This window comes from Podarcis liolepis (assembly GCF_965112155.1).
Source record: "Podarcis liolepis genome assembly, chromosome: 14".
Lineage (NCBI taxonomy): Eukaryota > Metazoa > Chordata > Lepidosauria > Squamata > Lacertidae > Podarcis > Podarcis liolepis.
Window position 1 is genome coordinate 52,398,077 of NC_139569.1, and position 24,436 is coordinate 52,422,512.

At 43.4% G+C, this 24,436-nt stretch overlaps 1 protein-coding gene across 1 annotated transcript in view; it reads left to right on the forward strand.

Moving 5' to 3' along the window:
- Positions 1 to 24,436, forward strand: part of LOC310693582 (thrombospondin type-1 domain-containing protein 4-like) — a 252,516-nt gene that overhangs the window by 193,264 nt on the left and 34,816 nt on the right. The window contains exon 7 of the mRNA XM_083475940.1: positions 1,194 to 1,330. Coding sequence (XP_083332066.1) covers positions 1,194 to 1,330 — 137 coding nt within the window. The remainder of the gene's footprint in view (positions 1 to 1,193; positions 1,331 to 24,436) is intronic.

A 24,436-nucleotide genomic window follows, 5' to 3' on the forward strand; every position in this document is an offset into this window, starting at 1 on the left:
GCAGTATCCCAACAATAAACATGTTCTGGATCCTCTCATCACCCTTGAAACATGCAGTGTGTGTGTGTGTGTGTGTGTGTGTGTGTCCTGCCATCATAGCTAAAGTCTGTAAGTCTTATACCAGGGCTGTCGATCATGATTTACCAGTCAATTGCGGGGTGCCCCTGGTCAATTGTGGTCAGTCGCTGGATCCTCCGCAACAACTTTGGCTTCCCTAAAGGCTCAACAACTCTGGTCAATCGAATGGGTAGATCACTGCCAGTTTTTTTGTGTGGTGGTTGTAGATCACAGTCTCTTGGAAGTTGGACAGCCCTGTCTTATACCATACAATCAGATACATATTTTACAAGCTTTTCCATTGCAGGGTCATTGAAATCCTCTCTGCAGCTAACATCCATGTCAAAAGCTCTTCCTATCCTGCCTTTTGACTGGCACCCTCAAACTTGCAAAATACACATGTGCATTAAAGAATGTGTGACAACACAAGGAAACAAAACATCATGAGCCCAGCTAGAGCAAGAGCAGAGGTCTGGGCCAACTTTGACTGCCTTCCTTTCCCTTGGAATCCTTCCCTCTGGGCACTTGGTAGTGGGTGGTCCAGTGATGGTGGACATGGGCTTTGCCTGCCCTTCTCACTCTCTCCTGCCACTTCTTCCAGGATATTTTAGATTCTTTGGCTTGAAAAATTCAAATTGCAAATTCAAATTGCAAAATTCAAAGAAGGGTGAGTTTCAAAGAAGAGCTTTGTAATGCTTCATGCACTGCAGGAGTGGGGAATCTCTGGCCATCCAGATATTGCTCTATGATGGCCTCCATCACCCCTGACAATTGGCCTTGCTGGCTGGGGCTGAGGGCAGTTGATGGAGCCCAACATGCTCTGAAGCATCACAAGGCTGTATTGTTTGGGAAGTAAAAATCTGGTGAGCCTGCATTAAAATGTGACCCCATGAATTTTCTCCTCCATCCCTAGGCGGGGAGCCCATGCGGGGAGAGGGGCCACTGCGGCCCTCTTGCCTATAGAACCCAGGGCCACCGGTGTCCCCAAGCGCACCCGAGGCAGAAGTAGTGAAGGCTGGGTTGGGGAGCTCCAGCCCGCCATTAGCTTCTTTCCACTCAAGCTTTCTGTTTGTGCTGTGGTGGTATAACCTAGCCCTAGCCATACTCATGGCCTTCTCGCTCTCTCTTTCTTTCAGTTAAGGGCAGTCAGAAATGCGAACTTAATTGTCGAGCAGTAGGTTATCGGTTCTACGTGAGACAAGCGGAGAAGGTCATTGACGGGACGCCATGTGACCAAAATGCAACCTCCGTCTGCGTGTCTGGGCAGTGCAAGGTAGGGATGATGCCCACCTGGAGAGGGTTTCTTTTGTCTTTATGCGCCGTTTCTACGTGCTGATTTCTCAAAATCAAAACTAAACTAAAAAGCCCACCAACAAAGTATGTGCATGGGGAGGATGAATATTTTGTTTTAAAATATATTGTTTGCCATCCCAGGGCACTTGTCACAGAGACAAAGACAACCTTTCCTCTTTATCTTTCTCCTCTCTCTCCATGTTTGTCCATATTCAGACAACCTTGCGCATCTTCTTGGGCTTTGTTTGTAGCATAGTTGGAAGTGTTGCATTTTCTTGTAGATTAAGGTTACCAGACGTCCCCATTTCCCAGGGACAGTCCCCGGATTTACATATCAGTCCCCTGACAAAATCCATCTATTTAGTAGGAAGTTGAAAAGTGTCCCCGGAATCATTGGGGGGGGGGGAATCTGGTAACCTTATTGTGGATGGCAGGTGTGTTTTTAAGGTCAGATTATTCACCAAGCGATCTCTTGATCTAAAGCCAAAGGCTCTTCTGATCCTGAGTGCCTGAAGCTCAACTGGGATCTTCACAATGTAGCTGCTTTGCCACCCTCTGGGTGGTTTTTTTGGAGAAGGGAGATGGGGACACAAATGCAGAGGACAGTATGGCAGTCATCTCACACTTGATAATCTGAGAGAAAGCACCATTGAAGTCCATGGAGCATCCTTCCAAGTGGACATTCATAGGATTGTAATGCAAACGTGTGAAAAACCTGCCTCCCCTGCGGCATCCACACCGGCCATTGAGATCAATGGATGAAGATCTCTGGATGGTGCCGCATGTGCCCTGCAGCCAGGCGCTCTCAGGCACATGCGGCACCATCCAGAGATCTTCATCCATTGATCTCAATGGCAGGGTCTTGGAAATCTCCTCTCTTACAAGTGAAGCAAGTCCCAGTATGGTTATGTTCTTGACATTTGTTGAAAGGTTTCCTTTCCCCCAAGCCATCCTGAATTATTTTATTTTTTGTCTTAATTTAAATTATTTAATAAAAATTATATGCCCCTTGATTGTTAAAAAAGCTAACAGAAGCCCTCAAAAGAATAAAACGGTGAAATTATCCATAAAAATATGGATAACTATGTGAAACTTTCAAAAAATAATTAAAATCAACTATAAGCTGAAACTCATTAAAACAAAAGTCAACATTCTATTTTTATTTTTATATTTATTTATTTATTTGTATTATGCTTTATATTCTGTTTTTGACCACGAATCTTAAATCAGTTTATAACATCTGAAATGAATGAATGAACGAATAGTGGGGAAGACAAACTTATGACCCTACAGATATGGCTGGACTACAACTCCCATCCTCTCTGGCCATGGCTGTGCTGCCTATGGCTGATGGGGGTTGGAGTCTTGGAGGTCACAGGGTCGTCATCCATGATGTGTAGGACTCCACTGGGAGACCAAAGAGGATGGACAAGAGCTGCTTCAGACCTCTCTCTCTTACAGGAGCCTCATCCATGGAGATCCCACCCCCCGCCCCCCTCAGCCACATCTCTCCATCAACAACATTCTTAGTGCCACCATACTATAATAGCCAGAACAATATTTATGTATCTTGTGGCAGCTTCATATTATTCATGCTATTTGCCTGCAGAAAGTCAGGGTTTGCCTGACCTATGTGCCATAAGTAGTTTGGATGACTTGCTTTTCACCTGCTGGAAGCTGTCTTTATGACATTGGTCTTAAGACACTTTTTCTTCCTGCTACTTGCTTGTCATTATATTGTTTTAATGTCATTGTCCTGAGCTACCTTGAGCCCTGCTGAGGAAAGAAGGGCAACAAATGCTTTGAAGGAGTGAATGGCCAGGAGGAACCATGGCTCAGCGGTACAGCCCCTGCAGGAGGCCCCTGGCAGCATCTTCATGGGAAACGGGATCTAGGAGCAGGTGAGGGGAAGCCTCTTTCCCTGCCTGGGATCCTGGAGAGCTGTTGCCCGTCAGAGCGGACAATGCTAGACTGTATGGACCAGTTTTCTGGCCTGGGATCTGGCAGCTTCCTGTGTTCTGCTTGTTCATCAGCTAATGCTCTCTCTCTGCGCATGACAGAGGGAATCTCTTTTAGGCAGGTTCTGATCAAAACAGGAGAGTGATGGGATTAAAAATTAAAGGAGCTGTCATGTAAAAATGTACAGATTACTGCTAGTTGATTAGCCGAACTTGTACTTTCTTTCAAATGACCTAATGTTCAATAAACCTCAGAAGCAAAATTGGCATGTAACTAATCTGTATTCCAGAGTGTTTAGAACTTCACAGCAACTAAATTAATTTGCCTCCCTGCACTCTCCTTTGAACGCTGATGTCAGTAATCCTTTGAATATTTTGCTGGATATTCTCCAGTTACTTGACATTTTGAGAAATCCTGATGTCAATATTTGATATTATTTGCCAGGATTTGATAGCTGGAATGCAATGGATCTGACAGCATGGTATTTAATATTTGACTATATTTTGTATCCAACAGCATTTCACAGATGACACGTAGTGGCTGTTATTTGCCAGCTGATATGTTCTTGCATTTTATGCCTGCCAAAACAATCAATCAGTTGTTGGTTACACTTTCCTTAGCAGGAGAACCTTATTGTAAAATACAGGAGAAGTGTGGCTGTGCTTCAGCACACATATTGTTTCAGAAAGTGGATTGGTAGGTTTGTATTGAATTCCTCCTCCAGCCTCAGATTCACCAGAGAGAGAGAGAGAGACAGTTTCAAAAAAAAGAGAAAGAAGCACCCTCTTTCTTGTTTTAGCTGTTTCTTTTGCTTAGTGCTTTCACATCTAGGATCCCTTTTTTTATTTACAAAGCATTACAATATCAAGTGATGCACTGATGCATAATACGCTTTAATCTTTCATTGACGTTTTAATGCACATTACTGCTTTGTGATGGGTCTTGGTAGGAGAACACCTGCATTGACTCCTGAAGGTCCCGGATTCAATCCCTGGTCACTCCAATTAAAAGGATTATATGAAATGATGTCTTTCTAAAAGTAGGAAGGAAATAAGCACAATGGTGGAAACATTTGCACCCAGCATCATAATCTCACTTAGCTTGAATTGCTGCAAAAACGGAAGGAATGGGAACTAGAACGGTAGCTATAGGGGGTGAGGGCTAGCCTGGTATTTTGCCCCGGAAGAAGCCTCCAGAGGAGCGCCACTGAGGCTCCCAGCCTGTGTGTGTGTGAGAGCCAGTGTGGTGTAGTGGTTAAGAGTGGTAGTCTCGTAATCTGGGGAACCGGGTTCGCATCTCCGCTCCTCCACATGCAGCTGCTGGGTGACCTTGGGCCAGTCACACTTCTCTGAAGTCTCTCAGCCCCACTCACCTCACAGAGTGTTTGTTGTGGGGGAGGAAGGGAAAGGAGATTGTTAGCCGCTTTGAGACTCCTTAAAGGGAGTGAAAGGCAGGATATCAAATCCAAACTCTTCTTCTTCTTCTTCTACACAAATGCACGGGGGTGGGTGTGTGCCAAACTGGGTCTTTGAGCCGGGTGAAATAAAGCCTAGTTCTGCCTCTGTGGGAACTGTGTCTTGGGTTACTCTTTCTGCTAAAATTCTTCTTCTCTATACCTTTGTTTTTTAAACATAGTGATAGTCCATCTCCTTTTTCTTGTATCTTCACTTGCAAACAGGGTGCACCATAATCCTTTTAGAAAGCTCAGTTGGATTGTGGGATGGTGCCATGATAAGCCTCTTTTTGTTCTTCTTTTACAGCTGGCAATGCCATTCCTTTCTTGACATAATCATTGAGACTTTCTTTCCCATTCCAAACCTGTTAGCAAAGCCTCTTAATGCTAACAGAAGGGAGGTGGATGATTCAGGCAACAGCCTTGAACCTTGTGTGCAGGAAAGGGTGAATGTGCCAACCTCTTGGTCTCCCAGTTACTGCTCAGAATGTTTCTCCTAACATTCATGTTAGGAGTACAATGCATTCTTATAGGTTACTTTCACAAAAATATGTACTGTTAGGTGTTATTTTCACCAAATATATGAATTTTCATGCACAATTTCCCCTAATGTTTATGGGCAGGGATCCCGAGGGTCATCTAGCCCAACCCCCTGAAATGCAGTAATCACAACTAAAGCATCCCTGGCAGATGACCATCCAACCTCTGCTTAAAAACCTCCAAGGAAGAAGAGTCCACCACCTTCCGAGGGAGTCCATTCCGCTCTCACCACCAGAAGATTCTTCCTAAACTTTAGCTAGAATCTTCTTTCTTGCCATTTGAATCCATTGGTTTGGATTCTACCCTGTCCTTATCAAAATAGCCTTTGTGAGGGTGCCAGATACACTGTGGAAATGCACAATAACTTAAAAAGGAATGAGCTAAGCAAGTGAAGTCCTCAGCCAAATGCTTCTTTTTATAGGGTAGTGGCAGAATGGGTGGTAAGTAGACCAGCTTTCGGTTTACCTGTTGGAGGCACCGTGCAGGTGTGACTGAGCAAGAGCTGCCACCCCGAGGGCCTGGACATTTTCAGCAGAGAGATTAAAGTTTCTCTGTTGGAACAAAAGCTGTTCGGCTGTGCAGGAAGCAGCTTCAGAACGGAGTTGAAAACTGCAAGATGCAGCTGTCAGGATATCTCTGCTGCCAAGCCATGTGCAAGGGCTGGCCCAATAAATTGTTGCACCTGAGGCAAACCAAGGGAGGAAGGGGTGAGTGAAGATCTACACCAGGAACAAGGGGATAAAGATCCACATCGGGAACAAGGGTAGGAGGAGACCAGCTTTGGCTCCTATCTGCCAAGAAACTGCTGTGGAGGAGGCAGTTGGGTGGGGGGTGGCTGCTGAGGAGCGCCAGATGGATCCTGCTGCCTGAGATGGTTGCCTCACCTTGTCTCATAGGTTGGCCAGCCCTGGGCTGTCCCAAGTGTTTCCTTGGGCCCCAGGACTCCCCAGTGCCAGGATGGAATGGCACAGGGTGCTCACATTGACTACATGGCATAATGGGGGAACCTGGAGAGTGTAAAGACCAAGCAGTGAGATTCATTCAGCACATAGTAGAACTAGAGAACTCGTTCCCACAGGAAGCAGTGATGGCCACTTCCTTGGATGACTTTAAAATAGTAGACAAATTCATGCAGGAGAGGGCTATTGATGGCTGCTAACCTTATTGGCTCTTCTCTGCCTCCACAGTGAGAAGCAGTGATGCTTCTGAATACCAGTTGCTGGAAACCACAAAATGCTCTTGGGCTTGAATCCTGCTCACTGGTTTCCCGTAGGCACCTGGCTGGCCACCGGGAGACCAGGATGCTGGACTAGATGGGCTGGATCCAGTGGGCTCTTTTTACATCCCTATGTTCTCATGTTCATCCAGGAAAGCAAGAGATGCTGACACTCAGGCGGAAAAGGACAAATGCGTTGCAATTCAGCTTGCTCCTTTAAAATGTGTACAAACAGCAGCTGGGGAGAGGATCAGGCCATCTACTGTCAGTATTTTGAAGGGGACCGATCTCAAGTATTATGTATTAATATAAAGCTTTCCCACTTGCTGCAATATGTGTGAATTCTGCAGCTGGGTGTCTTTATCATGCAAAGTGACCCAAAAAGATACAGTGTGTGCAAATAGTAGTAGTTGTAAAATTAGGGTATAGTGACATCTAGTGTTAATCTGACATCTTGTGGTCTCAGCCAGACTTGCACTGGGTTCCATGGTGGCATCTGTCTTGTTGAGAATATGGGGGTGTCGTCAAAAGTGTCAAGCTCACCCTCAAACTGCATAGGGTACTCCATCCTCTGGTTTTTTGTATCACATTCTTCATTTCCTCACCTCTCTCTCCTTCCACAGTCTAACCCAAAGGCACGTGGCGATGGGGAGCCTGGGTGTACAGAGTAATATGGCATCATACTGAATATGTGATAATAGAACCTGCACTTCTGGGTGCTATCCCTGTGCCATACACAATGTAGGATGTGATTGGAGCCAAAATGTTCACATCCCAACCTTCTAACTGCTGAGGAGAAAGGGGCAGTCAATTAATATTGACAAGTCCCTTTGTGAAAGGTGCCTGACGGCCTGTGGCCAGTCCTATAGGTCACGGGCTGGATCCTAATAAGTGTGAGCAGCATTTTACTCCCTTGCTCTGCCCTCCCTCTTGCAGCCTCCTGTTCTCCTCTGAGTTATCATGGGGAATAAATAGTGTGGTAAGATCAGGCCAGGGGGTCTGCATATAGAGGGGGCATAATTGTAAGTCACTGGTTCTCCTTGCACTATCAAAAATGTTGTTTGTTTGTGCAAGTATCTTCTTGTATACAGCTCAGTATGTTTTTAAAGAAGGATGTGAACCTTTCTTGGCTTTATTCATTTTACAGAAAAGTCTTCTTCTTTGGCGATCCCTCGTAGCTGAGTAAGATTGTCTTCCATAAACACGGTTTTAACAACGAGTCCGTAAGTGACTCAGGAGGCCAATTCTGGATTCACACGTCCTTCCACAGTGGGGACATTGGTTTCCAGATGGGAGTTGATCACGGTGTGGCTTTGCCAATCATGCCTTCCTCCTAGCATGTTTCTCCCTTGAGTCCTGAGTTCGAGTGTCTTCAAAGCCCATGACACCTTTGGTAAAGGCTGTTCTCCAATTGGAGCACTCGCAGGCAAGTGTTTCCCAATTGTTGGTGTTTATACTACATTTTTAAAGATTTGCCTTGAGAAAGTCGTTGAACCTATTTTGTTGACCACCAGCATTACGCTTTCCATTTTTAAGTTCGGAATAGAGTAGTTGCTTTGGAAGACGATCATCAGGCATCCGCACAACATGACCAGTCCAACGAAGTTGATGTTGAAGAATCATTGCTTCAACACGGGTGATCTTTGCTTCTCCCAGTACACTGGTATTGGTTTGCCTGTCTTCCCAAGTGATGTGTACAAATTTTCAGAGACACCGTTGATGGAATCTTTCGAGGAGTTGGAGATGGCATCGATAAGTGGTCCATGTTTCACAAGCATACAGTAAGGTTGGTAGTATAATAGCTTTGTAAACAAGCATTTTGGTTTCCCTGTGAATGTTCCAGTCCTCAAACACTCTGCACTTCAATTGGGAGAAAGCCGCACTCACAGAGCTCAGGCGATGCTGGATTTCGGCATCAATGTTGACCCTTGTGAAAAGATAATGGCCTAGGTAGGAGAAGTGATTAACATTTTCCAGCGTTACACCATTGAGTTGGATTTGTGGCACTGCAGAGGAGTTATTTTGTACTTGTTTGCCAACTTTGGTTTTTTGGATGTTGAGTGATAGGTCAAGCTTTTCGTAAGCTTCTGCAAATATATTTAGGATGGTGTGGAGGTCATCCTCTGAGCGTGCGCACACTACGTTGTCTTCAGCATACTGAAGCTCTATGATGGAAGATACGGTAACCTTACTCTTTGCTTTCAGCCTGCTCAGATTGAAGAGCGTTCCATCTGTTCATTATATGATTTCTACTCGGGTGGGGAGTTTCCCTTTGACAAAGTGTAGGATCATGGCAATGAAAATAATGAATAGAGTTGGGGCAATAACACAACCCTGTTTAGCACCTGATCCCACTGTGAATGGTTCATTTTGAGAGCCATTGTTATCTGTGATTGTTGCTGTCATATTATCATGGAGGAGCCGAATTATGTTTACAAATTTATCTGGGCAGCCAATTTTCAGGACAGTCCACAGGGCTTTACAATTTATGGTGTCGAAAGCCTTAGGTCAATAAACGCCATATACAGGGGTTGGTTTTGCTCTGTGCATTTTTCTTGAAGCTGTCGAGCAGTAAAAATCATGTCCACTGTCCCCCTAGAAGGCCGAAAACCATTTTGGGGTTCAGCAAGGCTTGCCTCGGGTATTGTTAAGATACTGTTTGCTAAGATCCTTGCAAGAATTTTGCCGGCCGCAGCTAATAGAGAGATGCCTTGATAGTTTCCGCAATCAGTTCTGTCACCTTTTTAAAAGAGATTGATGATTTTGACATCTCTAAAGTCGGCTGGGATTTCTTCTCTTTCTCAAATTTTTTTGATGAGCTTGTGAAGTTGTGTAAATTCAATTCCACCCACTTTGAAGATTTCGGCAGGTATCCCATCAGGTCCACTGGCTTTGTTGTTTTTCATTTGGTTAATAGCTATACACAGCTCTCCCAGATTTGGAGATACGGCAAGCTGATCTCTAACTGGGTTTTGTGGAATTTGTGAGAGGACCTCAGCAGCTACAGGGGAGTTGCGGTTAAGGAGATGTTGGTAATGCTCTTTCCAGCGCAGTGCAATAGCTATTTTATCTTTTAGAAGTGTGGTACCATCTGCTGAGTGTAGGGGGCATATGCCATGATTTATTGACCCATAGATGGTTTTTGTGGCTTTAAAGAAACTCTGTGCATCATGAGTGTCGGCTAAGTGCTGGATCTCTTGAGCTTTTTTTACCCACCAGGTTTTTTTTAGTTCTCTGGTTCTTCTTTGAACCTCAGCCTTAGCGTTGGCATAGGTTTTTTTCTTAGTGGCGCAGTTTCTACCTCTTTGCCAGATCTGAAAGGCATTCCTTTCCTTGTCAATCATGTGTTCAATCTCACTGTCATTCTCATCAAACCAGTCCTGGTGTTTCTTGGTTTGGTATCCAATCATTTGTTCACTGGCTGCAATAATGGATGTTTTTAGCTTGGTCCAGTGTTCCTAGATGTTATCAGGGAATTCTGAAAGCAGATGGTCCTTAAGAGTCGTTTGGAAGCAGTCCCGTTTAATGGGATCTTGAAGGGCTTGAGTGCTCATTGTGCGCTTTGGTTTTTGGTCCTTGAAGCCTGCATTGAGGTATAATCTTGATAGCCATCGTGGAGTGTATTAGTCGGTGATCAGTCCAACAGTTGTCAGCGCTTGTCATAGCTCTGGTAAGGAGCACATCATGGCAATCTTTAGCACAGACAATAACATAGTCTAAGAGGTGCCAATGATTTGACCGAGGATGCCTCCATGAAGTTTTAAATTTATTTTTCTGTCAAAAGAGTGTGTTGGTAATAACAAGGTTGTACGCTGCACATACCATCAAAAGTAAAATTCCATTCTGGTTGCTGCTGCCAACTCCTTCTTTTCCAACAGTCCCAGGCCACAGATCACAGTGAGCTAAATTGACCTTTGGTGCCACCTGGTGGACAATCTGCTATTCCATTGCACTCGATAAAGAAAGGAATACATTGTAATGACCTCTGAAAATGTGGATAGAGAATATTCTTCCCCCTGGAAATACTGCTGCTATTATTATTTTTCTAAATCGGTTCATCAATTAAATCAATCTCAAAGCAACTTACAAAAATACGTACAATGCAAAGTAACTTTCTAAAATATAAACATATCATAAAATAGATAGAACTATAAAACATAGTGTTTATCCAATAATAACATGGGAGATTCCATGCCGCACCACCCTTAAAGATAAACAGCAAAACTGGTCAAAGGTCACTTCCACCTTAAGATCCCAAACCCTGGGAGAACAGAAACATCTTTGCCTGGCACCTAAAAGGTGGCAAGGTTGATGCCAGACGGAGTTCCTTGGGGAGATAGTGGAGCCCAGTGGGGTCTTCAAATGAAGGTGAATGAAGATGCAGGAAAAACAAAAGGGAGGCCTTCTTCACACAGTGTATCGTTAAACCAGGGGCGTAGCAGGGACTGCCAGGGCCACGCGGAAGGAGTGAGTGGGAGGGAAGGAAATGGATGGAGTACGCATGCACATTCAACTGCCTAGCAGCGTCTATGCACCTGGGAGACTGCAGCTGGTTCACACAGAGAAGCTGATAGGAAGACAGAAAAACTGGGAAAATAATTCCTAAGGCAATTTGAGGGCTCAGAAAGATGTTGTCAGCCCATAATTCTTTTCCAACCTCCAAACACATTGCCCTCTCCTTCCTTAACTCGGAGTGGTGAAAACATTTGTGGAAGGGGCCCCGAAAGGACACCCACTGCCTCGTTTTTCAATTCCTCCCTCATCCCCCCCCCCCCGGATGAAGCGTATGATGCTTACACTCACTGGATGTGATGCCAGTTTTTGCATGGCTAAAATGTGACTTTTCACTCACCAGCAGTAATGTGGTAAGGTTTCAGAACCAATTACATGGTGATTTGCCTGGGAGTGTGCATTTGCCCATATAATGGTTTTTGGGTTAGCCCACTTCCCCCTGTCTCTTGGTGCTCATCTTGTTATCCTGTTTTCTTTTGTTTCTTCTCCTTTTGTTTCTTTTCTTATTTCTCTCAATTCACTGTAAAACTTTCAACTTAAAAAATTTAAAGTTGAAGGATGGGTCCCAGGACACCTACAAGCATAACTCCCCCCCACCCCCCCCCATTCCCAGAAGGACAGAGAGTGTGGCAGATGGATGGGGAACCTGTGCAGTAGAGAATGGAAATGTGGGCATGCCTTCAAGTTATGCAGAATTCATTTTCATTTCACAAAGGCCACACAGTGGTGCTCCACTCTAAAGAATGAAATATACATTGTGTGTAAAACTCCAGAAGGAACAATCAGATCTGGCTGGTTCCTGATGGTTATTTTGGATAGCAGTTTTAAAAAACACACTCTGGAAACTTGTTCAGTCTAAGACATTTTGGTGCCTATGGCATGAAGGAGTGAATATATCTGATAATGGATATTGTTATACTTTTATTTTAAAAGGCTCAATTTGTTTTCATGTGTCTTGTGTTTTTTCTCTGCTGTAGTTGTCTTAAGGACCACATACTGTATTTGATGTTTATCATCTGTAGACCAAATAAACTGAATTTTACATATAGATGTTGTTGTTTAGTCGTTTAGTTGTGTCCGACTCTTCGTGACCCCATGGACCAGAGCACGCCAGGCACTTCTGTCTTCCACTTTGATAATCACCTTTGAATGCTCATTTGAATAATCACCTTTGAATGCTCATTATATAGTCACTACAATATACTGCAGTATTCTGCAAATAGAAAAAGAGCAATAGCAGAAATCTCCACTTTAAAGTTGATATCTTCTGTTTGAAGACTGCTATCATGTCTGCCCTTATCCTTCTCTTCTCCAGGGTTCACCTACCCAGTTCTTTCAACCACTCCCCCATAGTGAAGACATCCCAGCCATCTTTGACCACACCCACAATTAATTGATTTTTAAAATTATGTTTTATGGATATTTATGGACTGGTGTTGTTACATTTGGTTAGCTGCCTTGATATACTTTATGAAACTTTATGAAACTGTGGATTATAAATATTTAAACAAACAAGTTACATCCTCATCACTCTGCATGAGTTGGAGGGTAAACAGGGAAAAATTAAAGACTGCTGGTGCCGGAATAGGCTACCCGCTTGATCCAGACTCACGGGCCTCCTGCTGACTGCTGCCTTTCTTCCATGGGGGGAGTGGCCAGGTGACGGAGGCACAATGCAAAAGGCAGAGGTGGCTGCTGTGTCCCTCTCTCTTCTCATTTGATTATAAACGCACCAAGGAGGAGACAGCCTGCAGAGGACTTTTTACTTCTCACGATCTAGATACTATGCACCTGTTAATGCAACCTGAGTTTGCCCGAGTGTCGTTTCCAAAGCAGCGTGCAACTGAGCTGTCTTGTTTCCCAGCTTATAATATGATTTTCCCTAATGAATGAACTTTCAGTGAGAATGTAGTTTATAGCATTTTGTCCCCCGGCTGCATAAAAGTTAAATAAAATAAATCCCCTCCCAAAACCCACATGCCAAGGAAAATGTATATCCAACACTGATCTCCAAACAGGCCTTTATGGAGAAGGAGACTCACTCAACCGTACACACAGAGTCTTGTGTGAAGGTGCTCCAAAACCCAGCAGCAAGTGGACAGATCTGCCCTCTACATCCCAGACATAAATTAGGACACTTGCCAGCTGGCAGAAGCAGAATTGCGGAAAAAAGCGAATGTACTTTAAGTTACATTTTGAAAAGGGAAAGGCTATCAAAGCATACGACCAATTTCTCGACATCTGATTATAAACTACTTAGTTTCCTGGTTTACTTTTCTCCTAGCAAGCTTCTATTCCTCATTTTTGAGAAAGGATTTTGAAAACGTGAGCCCCGGCACATGATGTCATGTCAACAGGACAAAGTCCCCCCCACCCCACTTATTTTAGAACTTGGTGGCTGCTCAGTCAAATAGATGGGCAACAGACTCAGGAGCAGCAAATGGAGGATTAACTTCACACAGTGCACAGACCTGGCTATGACCAGAGGCTCAGGGTGTATTTGAAAAGGATTAAGGAAATTCATAGTGGGAAGGCTGCCAGTGGCTGTAGCCATTCTGGTTGAGATCAGCAGGTTGGGAGAGTCTGACCAACTCATTTCTGTGTAATCTGCCAGACTCTTGACTGCCTCAACTCTGGAACAACCAAGATATGTATGTTTAAGAGAATCCAGAACGTAGCCTTTTCCCTTTCAAGTCTCAAGTGTCTCTTGGGAGCTTGATTTGGTCCACTGGGGTCCAAGCAGGTCTTCCATCATTTTCAAATCTCACATGCCTGGTGTTCAAATAAATTTTAACTGTAGTGTAAAGGAATGCAGCCTAGATTGTGGCCCTGGGCAGAATTATGTCAAGTCACCACTTGGCATCTCAGCTGGCCTCCCAAAAGGAAACTTGAAACCATGTAATGATTTGTGAGGGTTGGGTTTAAATGAAACTTTAGACCTGATAAAAAGTCTAACAGAAAAAAATCACACCTTTATAAGGCAGTAATATTCACTGGTAATGAATATTGATGCTCCTAAGCCAGCCTTTCCCAGATGCTGCAGATGTTGCTGGACTCCATTTCCCATCATCCTTGACCTTTGGTCGTGCTGGCCAAGGCTGATGGGAACTAGAGTCCAACAACATCTGGGTGGGCAGAGGCTACATATTTAACTTAAAGATACCTGCTGTCACAGCCATGTATTAGTTTCTGCATCTAATGTGAGTTGGCAGCTTTATTTGATTTGCTAATGTATGCATTTTATTATGCTTACCGTGCTTCATTTATTCATGCTTTATTTCATTCTGTGTGGTCTTTATTTTGTTTTTTAACTGATAAGGGCAGCAGCTCAACAACAAGGCCACCTCTGCCCCTAGAGCGTGAGACTCTTCATCTCAGGCTTGTGGGTTTGAGCAAGAGATTCCTGCATTGCAGGGCGTTGGACTAGATGACTCTCGTGGTCCCTTCCAACTCTTTGATTCAAAGAGACACAACACCAAAGGAACAAGTGGATGGTGAGGGATGAGGAATACAAGCAAACTCATTGATCTCAAATGAGAATTTATTTTGAATAGACATAAATAATGACCACGTATATAGGGTTGCATTGTTACCTTGGCACAAAGTGGAGGGCATGGCGGAAGGGAATTTCTTATACTGCCCAGCCATGCAGTGAAGCCATTGACCTGCCTTATGAAAGAGTTTCATCTGCTCTTACTTTTAAAGAAGTCAAAACTTGTTCTCCTGAAACCCCTCTCCTCAAAACTAGTTTTAGACACACACACTACCAGATATCAACCCAGCCTTCTTCAACAACCCTTTTCATTCTTTTAATGACGTTTCTACCTTGTAGTTTTGGGGGCTTTATGGACCTCCCCCCCAACTTCATAGCACAAGAAAATTGGCCTGTGTGTTGGAAATCATGTTATGCCTACGGCCAGGCAGTTGCAATTGCTCCCTGGCAGTATTTTATTTTAATTAGGCTTGTCTGTAGTTTTTACAGACTCCTGTGTGGTATAAATTGGAAACATACGTTAGCCACATATATATCGCTCATAGCAAGCGGAGGACAGAGCTTGGGCTCAGGATCTGCTTTCTGTTATATCCCAAATGGAAAATGCTTGCCCAGGCATCTCTCTCCCCCTCAACAAGAATGTGCCAGTATTAGGAATGATAGCTGCAGGTTGGCAGACTTTTGGAATAATAGAAATTAGAGATGGGGGAAAAATATTTTTTGGTCACACAAAAACGATTTCCTCAACAATACAGGCCTGTTCTTTATAGGCTAAAAAGGTTGCCTGTCTTTCTTTCTTTCTTTCTTTCTTTCTTTCTTTCTTTCTTTCTTTCTTTCTTTCTTTCTTTCATCAGTTCTGTTTAGTCTACATTCGAGTTATGCATAAATGCTTGAGCAGGTGGGCTTCCCACAGGGAAAGTTGCTGTTTTGGAGGCTAATTTTGAAGACTGATTCTATCCCATGAGCAAAGAGAAAAAGAGAGCCAGAGAGTCTGAGATGAGGAGGGGAATGCTGCATCCCTCCAGATGTTGCTGGACTATGACCCCATAATCCCTGGGGGAAAGGATGGGACTGTGTGGCTTAAAGAGACCAAACTTGGTGCCGCCATGCAGTGTCCTGGCGGAGCTGATAGGACCTCAGCAGAGCCCACTTTTGATGCTTTTTCAGGATCCATTTTTAGGGACTTCTCCTTGTCACTTCGTAACATTCTGAGAAGTTAAAATGGAAAATTCCTGGTGCTGATGTTGGGCACAGTGATGCTTAACAATATGTATGTATGTATGGGGGGGAGTTACTTGCAGCAGACATTAAAATGACACTAGACACACTACATACACTCTTCATCCTTTGCCTCTCTGCTGGTTGCCTAGCAACCCTCTGACTGCCTCCTAACTCTTCCCCTTCTTGAGAACTATCTGACTGTGACTTCTTTGTGAAGGGGGGTCGAACTCCCCCTTCCTGGCTCTGTCAGCCAGCTTTCATCTACAGAGCCAGCTTCTCTCTCACTTGGGTCAATTTCTGAACCTGACTTTTCCCCTGCGCGCGGTTGAGCCACATCCCTGACACTTACTGAGATTTTGTTCATTTGTTCCAAACATATGTTTCCAATTAAAACTGAGCTTTAAAATAAATAACTTTCACTGTTCACTGGAATTTCTACAGGGGAATTCATACGGTAAGCTTTGCTCTTAAAAAACCTACTCCGTTATGAGTTTTTAGCATGCTGCTTTAGCTTGAAATGTTTGAAGTTTAAATCAGAGGTTCCTCTGATATTTTGATACTGTGTCATTAAGAGGACTTCATTCTTTCCCAACCTCCCCAGCTACATAAACTGGGTTTTTTGTGGCCTTTATTTCATTAGGTATCTAGCAGCTTGTTTGCTAAAGCTACTAGGATGTCTCCTGTGCTGCCCCAGTACAACCCTTGGGAAAAGAGCCTGCCCTGGGCGTGGGGTGATGCTCTGGCTCAATGGTGCCCTGTCTTGCTAAGCACAGTACAGCAACCAGGTCACTCTCTCTCTGGGGCTGCGAAAATCCGTGCTGCAGCAGTGTGCTAAGAGCCCTGCCAGGGTGTTTTATGTAAACCTGTTCAATCGTTACTGCTCCTAACAACAACAACCATAGTAATCATAATCTACTATATATTTTGGAAGGTGGTTTGTTTGTCAGTCTATCTATTCTCTATGCATTTGGACACCTCTCAAGTTTTGTTGTTGTTGTTGTTTAGTCGTTTACATTGGCTCCCAGTACGTTTCCGAGCACAATTCAAAGTGTTGGTGTTGACCTTTAAAGCCCTAAAAGGCCTCGGCCCAGTATACCTCAAGGAGCGGTCCACCCCCATTGTTCTGCCCGGATGCTGACGTCCAGCGCCGAGGGTCTTCTGGCAGTTCCCTCATTGCGAGAAGCAAAGCTACAGGGAACCGGGTAGAGGGCCTTCTTGGTAGTGGCGCCTCCCATCAGATGTCAAAGAGATAAACAATTACCTGTCATTCAGAAGACATCTGAAGGCAGCCCTGTTCAGGGAAGTTTTTAATGTGTAACATTTTAGTGTATTTTTGGTCTTTCTTGGAAGCCACCTAGAGTGGCTGGGGAAACCCAGCCAGATGGGCGGGGTACAAATAATAAATTATTATTATTGTTGTTGTGTCCGACTCTTCGTGACCTACCATTGACCAAACTCGGCACCAGGGTTCCCAAGTTGGAGGTGGTAGCCTTTGTTGACATTTGGATGCCAGATAGTATTTTGAATCAAGATGGCAGACCAAAATGTCACATTGGCATGACTTGGCCCATGTTTTTGGGGGCCATGGGCTTGGCCCCCTCTCAAGATATCATCACTAAACTCTGCATGAGGGTCTTGAGGAAGGGGCAGCAATCTTCATCAGTGTTTGAGTGCCAGGTACCAAAAAATCAAGATGGTGGACCAAAGAATAACTTTGGCTTGGCTTCACCCAATTTTTCTCATGACAGATACTAGCTCCAGCTACACTATCCCCCCCCCCTTTGAATTCCCAGGTAGCAGTGGGCACTTCCTGCTAGAGATAATATTAATAAACAATGAGTTATTTATCTGTTATTTTTCTCTGTACATTTTGCATTTTGACGACCAACTTTTGCATGGTTCTTGAAATAAAGGAGCAGGTTTTCATCTATGTTGGTTGCAATGAATGAAAATGATGGATTGAACCTTTCAAAAATGCACTGATTTTTGTTTATTTGTTTCTTAGAATTCCCAAGCAATGACAGGTACGAGCTGCAAACAGTTGCAGGTGATGGGATGAACTCTGTTACCATTAACTTGTAAAATCATTTGATTTATGTTTGCCTTTCCATGTACAACATGAATTAGTTGGCCAAATGAGACAAAAAGTACAACTCCCACCAGGCCTGTGCATTGGCCAGGCTGGCTGGGGTAGATGGGAGCTGTAGTTAATATGAGGGGCACCATATTGGCTACTCCTGCTGCAGAAAATGGGAGAACAGATGGGGGAGTAGAACTTTGGGAGGAATCAACACTTCCCCGTTATTTTCCTAATCTTTACACACACACACCAAACACTTATGGGTAACTATGAAGGAAATAGTTTTGGAGGATTTATCTTGGAGAAATGTGTGAGCAAAAGGGTGAAACAATTTCTTGATAAGTTCTGAACTTGTTCTGAACTAAAAAGAAATGTCATCTAATTTCTTTAATCACTAAAATTCAACTGTAGAAATTCAGTTCACCTAACTGAAAAGGGGTTTTGCATGTCTCTGAGTTTTTTTTATGTAACACAACATTGGCATTGCAGAATTACAGGGTGCAGGTTAATTCCTTCTGAATTATGAATCCATTTTTCCTGCCTTAATTCAGCTCCAGTTTGTAAGTTGACCTCCAACTTGGAGTTAATTAGGAGCACTGCAAGACTGGCATGCAGAGGAAATGAAAGGATTTAATGTACCTCCTAAGAGTTTCTTTCAAAAAAAGGAGGAAAAATGTATGACATTTTCTTCCTTTGCCTTTTCAGCATAATGATTAATTATGAATTTTATTTTCTGCTCATTTCCTTGCTTTTTCTGCAGGATGCTTGTGAGCGTTGAAGATTCTGAATGTGCTGAATAAGGCTGAGGCTTGGGGGGGGGCATAGAGGAGGCCCATAAATTCCACCCCTTCATTTTCTGAACCCTAAGAGTTGTTGGTTTGGCCACATCTGAACATAAGGACCACCTGATGGACGAGGCCACTGGACTATCTAGTCTAGCATCCTGTTTGCACCAGATGCCTCTGGGGATCTGGCAAGCAGGAGCAGAGCAGAGCAGCCCTCTCCTGCTCCCATGGCTTCCTGCAACTGGGATGCAGAGGCATTTCTTGCTGCTGATGGTGGAGGCAGTTGGTGGCCATCCCTGCCTCCTGTGGGAGTGAGTTCCATAGTTGAACTCTGCACTGCATGAATCAGTTATTTCTTGTATCTGCTGTCCTGAATCTTCCAACGTGCAGCTTCACTGGATGTCCAGAGTTCAAGGGCTACAAGAGAGGAAGAAAAGCTTTTCTCTACCCACTTTCTCCCTGCCATGCATAATTTTGTTGAGGCCTTCCTGCCCAACAGCTGATGTGTGGGGTAGCACAGCAGCAGCTGCCACTCCCCCCCCCCCACACTTTCCTTGTACCATTTTCATACAATTGAAAACATAACTATGTACTTCAGTGTGTTAAAACATAGTGTGTTAGAAGCCCCGAGGGTAAGGTAGATCTTATGGCCAAAGCTTTGGAATCCCTGGATGCCATGATCTGGGAAGAATTTTCTTTCAAGCCTTGTGCATCAGTGATGTATACTTTCCCGTTATTTAATATGTTTTCTTAATCATCCAATGGCAGACTGGGTTCAGAACATGTGTAGGTAGTTATATTTTGGGATTCTACACATACTGAGAAAAGGGAAAGCAAGCAAGAGTGTGCATTTCATGAAGCTTCTGTAGCAATTCCAAAATAGCTTTGGCAATTTATTAGAAGGAAACAAAACTCTTTTATCGGTTAGGATTACAAATGAATAATTTTACAGACAATTGTTATTTGGAGAATGAAATCCAAATTTGGCAACTCTCTCTTGGTTACTCATGTTAAGGCATGGGTTGAAAAGAAATAATTGTTGCATTATGGGGGGAAATCTATTTTGTAGCATGTGGGTACCATTATTTCCTCTTTTCCCTTGACTGCCTTCAGTCATAGAAGTTTGAAGGGACTCCCAAAGTCATCTAGTGCACCCCCTGCAATGCAGACCTTCACCCTAAAAACCTTTGTTCTATGGAATATTTATAGACCACTATTTAATTAAAAGATATCAAAGCGGTTTACAACAAAATACAAAAACCATACAGTAAAAAGCTTATTTAAAGGTTTCCATCGTGGAAAGATGTATTTTCAGTCCCCTGCAAAATAATCAAGACAGAACAGAAAAGTTTTCAGCAGGCATTTAAAAGCTACAGCAGAAGGTGCCTGTTACAATTCCTGTTGCAGCATCACACAATTTACATTTTCATGGAATCTGTAATTTCGCAGTATGTTCTTGGAAATCCTTTTCTGCTAAAGTATGTGCAGTTGTGTCTACTCTTTCACTACCATGCCTTTGCGTTCAAGGTCCACTAAGGAGTGAATCTCTTGAGGACTCCAAACTTTGAGCAAATATGCATACATACCGTAGTTTGTATGGAAACAATTTCCAGAGACACCGTTGAAGTATTAGGAGGGAATCTGAGGGTCTCTGAGGATTGCGGGGGGTGGGGGGGAGACCATGTTTTGCTCTTTATCACCTTCAGGCCCCTTTCAGTTGCAGCCCCCAGACCTTCCCTCAAAAGTTCACCTACTTATTTCCTTTTTAATAATTGGATATCTGGTGAAGACTGCCGTGTTTTGATAGGCATTCAGCACTGGTTGCTTCCCCTTAAACTTTGTTGTTTTGATGTTTCTGATGGCTTTGTTGCTTAGGTTCAGGTTTTTCTTGATATTACTTTGACTTTTGTTTGTTCACTATTCTTAGAACATTTGGTTGATCCTAATAAAGGTGCTGACCAACTGTGGGTCTTTGATTTTTATGTGAATGTATATCTTTAATATCTTTTAGATCTCTTTTCTGGGGTAGAGAAGTGTTTTATCAATTGTAATATATACAAGTGTATTACAACTCTGGAACCAACCTAGAAAGTACAGCTTGAGAGGACCAATATAGCACTGACAACTCACATGCCAAATCTCCAGAGCAGCAAACGATGAACAGAATGGCACTGCTAGATGCAAACCTAGGCCGAGTTGACTGACGCAAGTATCCAAAGCCCCGTAGGAAGTCACTCCTTCAACTTTCCTTATCCTGGAATATAAAGCCTGGCCAAGATATTGGAGGATTTGAAAGAAACTGAGTCTTCAAGGTAGTTCATGAGCTCTTTACGATGTTGCACCTCATCAAGGAGGTGGGGCTTTTTTAAAAAAGACATCAGGGTTGTCATAAACACTCAGTTCAGCCCTGGCAGCTGGAGGAAGGTACCTTGGAGCTGTCAAAGGTCCTGCATACTGTGTTTGGCCAATCTTTTTCCTGCCATCTTGCTTTGTTCTGCAATCTGCTCTCTACTGATTTGTCTTCCCGGTTCACCTGTTAGCCTCCACTTCCATCTCGTAATCTATCTCATGAGCCTTCAGTGACCAAGACAGAAGAACTCAGCAAAAGGGCATTGTGTTTGGTGGTGTCTCTATGTTCTGAATAAATATGGTCCTCCTGTTTCACCTGCAACATTGTTCCCATGTCCATTGTTAACATCTCTTAAATTCCAGTAGCTACTCAGCCATTCTGGTCTCCTGTTAACTTCACCCAGAGACCAGTAAGACTGTTTCCCCCAGCAGAATTTCAGCTTGGATCAGTGGGCAAGAGAATTCTTGAATGTCCATTGGTGTGTGTGTGTGTGTGTGTGTGTGTGTGTGTGTGTGTGTGCTTGCTCTATATTATCTGGGAATAAATGTCCTCCTTTAAATCTTGAATTTGTAAACTGGAAAACTATTTTGGGGCTTGCACAATTATTCTGGGATTTATACCCTTTCTTGTGGTGATTATTATGATCCCCTATGTTTGTGTCTTAGTGGGGGGTCATTTTAGGAAAACAGATTGACTATTCACTTTTGTACACTTTGTTGAAAGCTGTTTGTGGGAAATCGTGATGACAGAGTTAAAATTTCTCTGATAAAGTATGTTTGGAAAATATCTTCCACATTTCAAAGGAATGTACAGCATTCTTTGAAACCAAAATTGCACTGGAATCTTAAAGCATCAACTGAGGGCATGAACAGTGTAACAAATACATCCCATTATTTTTCCCTTTTGGTTGTTTGAGAATTATCTTGCAAGAGGCCAGACACAAGCTGAGCAGCGCTGCTGTGAACTGGAACGATGAACACGTCAGTTTGAAACACTCCTGCCTGGGATCCAGAAGCCTGGAAGAACTGGCTTTGGTATTCTTCTTGGAGAAGAATACAGTTTGATTTCGGGGAGCTGGAGGGCACTGTGGTTTTTTTTGGGGGGAGCTGTGCATATTATACATGCTTTCAATGTGTGAAAGTTGATGCAGAGTGCAATACTGAGCACCTTCACATTTGTGGGCAACTGGAGAAGACCTAGGAAGGCCAGCTGATTCATTTTTGCAGCCTAATCCAATTATATATAAGTTGAGGGGAGCTGCCATAGCTTAATAATAATAATAATAATAATAATAATAATAATAATAATAATAATAGTAGTAGTAATAAAAATTTTATACCCTGTAATGCACCTTACAGATAAAAATAAGAACTGCTAAAACATCCAGAAAGCAACAATTAAACAAATATTGATAGAATTATATATGTATATAAAATATAAAAAAATTCTAGAGCATGTAGTAGACTATTCTGAAGGGTCCAAGTTCAAACTTTAGCATATCTCGTTGAAAATACCAGGTTGAGGTGGAAGACCTTGAGACCTTGTAGAGTGGCTGCCAGTCAGAGTAGACAATATTGAGTTGGCTGGGCAAAAACTCTGATCTAGTTTAAGATAACTTCCTAAGCCCCATTGTGTTCAATGGGACTTACTCTTGAGTAAGTGCTCATTGGAGTGCAGCCTTGGTCAAATAACCAATTAAGTTAACCAATTTAAATCATTTTATTCATTTAAAAGAACCCAAAATTGTAGTCAACCATTTTTGAAGAGACATCCCCATTTCACAGGAAAAAATGAGTGTCTGAAAAGAATCCTGCTGTGATATATTTGCGAATTTTCACAAGGCCGTAGCAAGTGGCTGCTAATATCATCTTGGAAAAAAACATTCTGCCCTGACTGAGAGATAAGGGGTATGTGTGAGTCTTCTGTGTCGACACTGCTTCCTTCAGGCCCTAAATGTTGAAGAAGAGTCAGACAATGAAATACCTTCATGAACTCCACTACTTCCTTCCCACACTGAGAGGTTTGGGTGTGGTGATATTTTGGTGTGTGTGTGTGTATGACATACCGCTGGCAGTGGTAGCAATTCCAAGAGTCCCAATTGCAGACAAGTGACGCCACCCCCTCCCCAGGGTCTCCAGAGTGAGGTGAGGGAGCATTGCCCTCACTCAGCACTGGCTTCATGAGAAGGCTTCATGGTGAGATGAGAGGGCATTGTCCTCCTGAAAGCAAAGTAGGGGCATATGCTTCCTGCCTTCACTTTTATAGGGAATTCAAGGATGGAGCTGGGAAATGGTTTCCACCACCCAGTGGGATTCCAAGGATTTCCATCCTCATTAGGGCTGCGGAGCCCAGAAGGTGAGCGGGAGGCGGGTGGTTTCATGCAGGCTGCCATATGTCCTGTTCACATTATCACAGTCTTCAGCTCCATCTGCATGAGACCTTCAGTAAATCTCTTCATGGAGAAGGTAGCCAAGTTGGAACTGCCATTTGTTCCTTAAATATTTAGCGCAGCTTCTCCACTCCAGCTCGACAGCAGGGAATGGATTTAACTCCAATAGAGATACTTGATGTAGCCTTAAGAGGTTTTCCCCTCCCCATCTTTTCTTTTGAGGTGTGGTGGCAGGGAGAGAAAGCTGAATTCCTCTTCTGGCTGTCTATACAGACCTGCTAAGTGCAAAATAAAACCATCCTGGACTGAGGGTGGGAAAAGAGGTCTTGTGGAACATTTAATTTTTGTCATGTTGCTGTGAGACCCATTTCCTCAGTTTGTCCATTTTTTGAATAGATACCTTATGTGAAGTTTGGCTTCTAGGTAATGCATACAGTATTTTGGTTCTGGTGCCAAACGAGAAATAGAGAACATGTGTAGCATAAAATAAGATATCTAAGTTCCATTCACAGCATGTATGTAAAACATGTGCAGCTATACATAGCAGAGTCTAGACAAACAAGGTTTTGGCATCAGCTTTGACATGGGGGTCTGGGCAGGGAGAATGCAGGCCAATGAGTCTTCGCTCATCTATAAGGAAAAAAGATGGGGTGGTTTTAAAAGTGAAAATAAGCCAAACTGTACATGATCCTGTCAATAATACACATAACCTGCCTTTTGTAAGGTGTTGGTTTACTTGTCTCTGGCTGATGTGAAGCTTGAACTAACCACAGGATAAAATACCAAATCAGCATTGCCTAAGTAACATGCCTAATAAGGGCATGGAAACTTTAATGTCCTTGCCTTTTGGAGCCTGGGGTTTAAGGAGAGTCCTTGACAGAACATGATAAACAGCCAGGCTTTCGTTGTTGCTTGGATTCTAATGCAGACTTGTCCATGACATTTGACTCTTGATCTCCACCACCCCTGCACCTCTCAGATGACTTTAGCCCCTTCTCCCTTGCTGCCCCCCATGTTCAAAACTGCCTTCCAGTATGCCTGTGTGACACCATCTTCCTGAATCAAAGTCTACCTTTTCCATGAAGCCT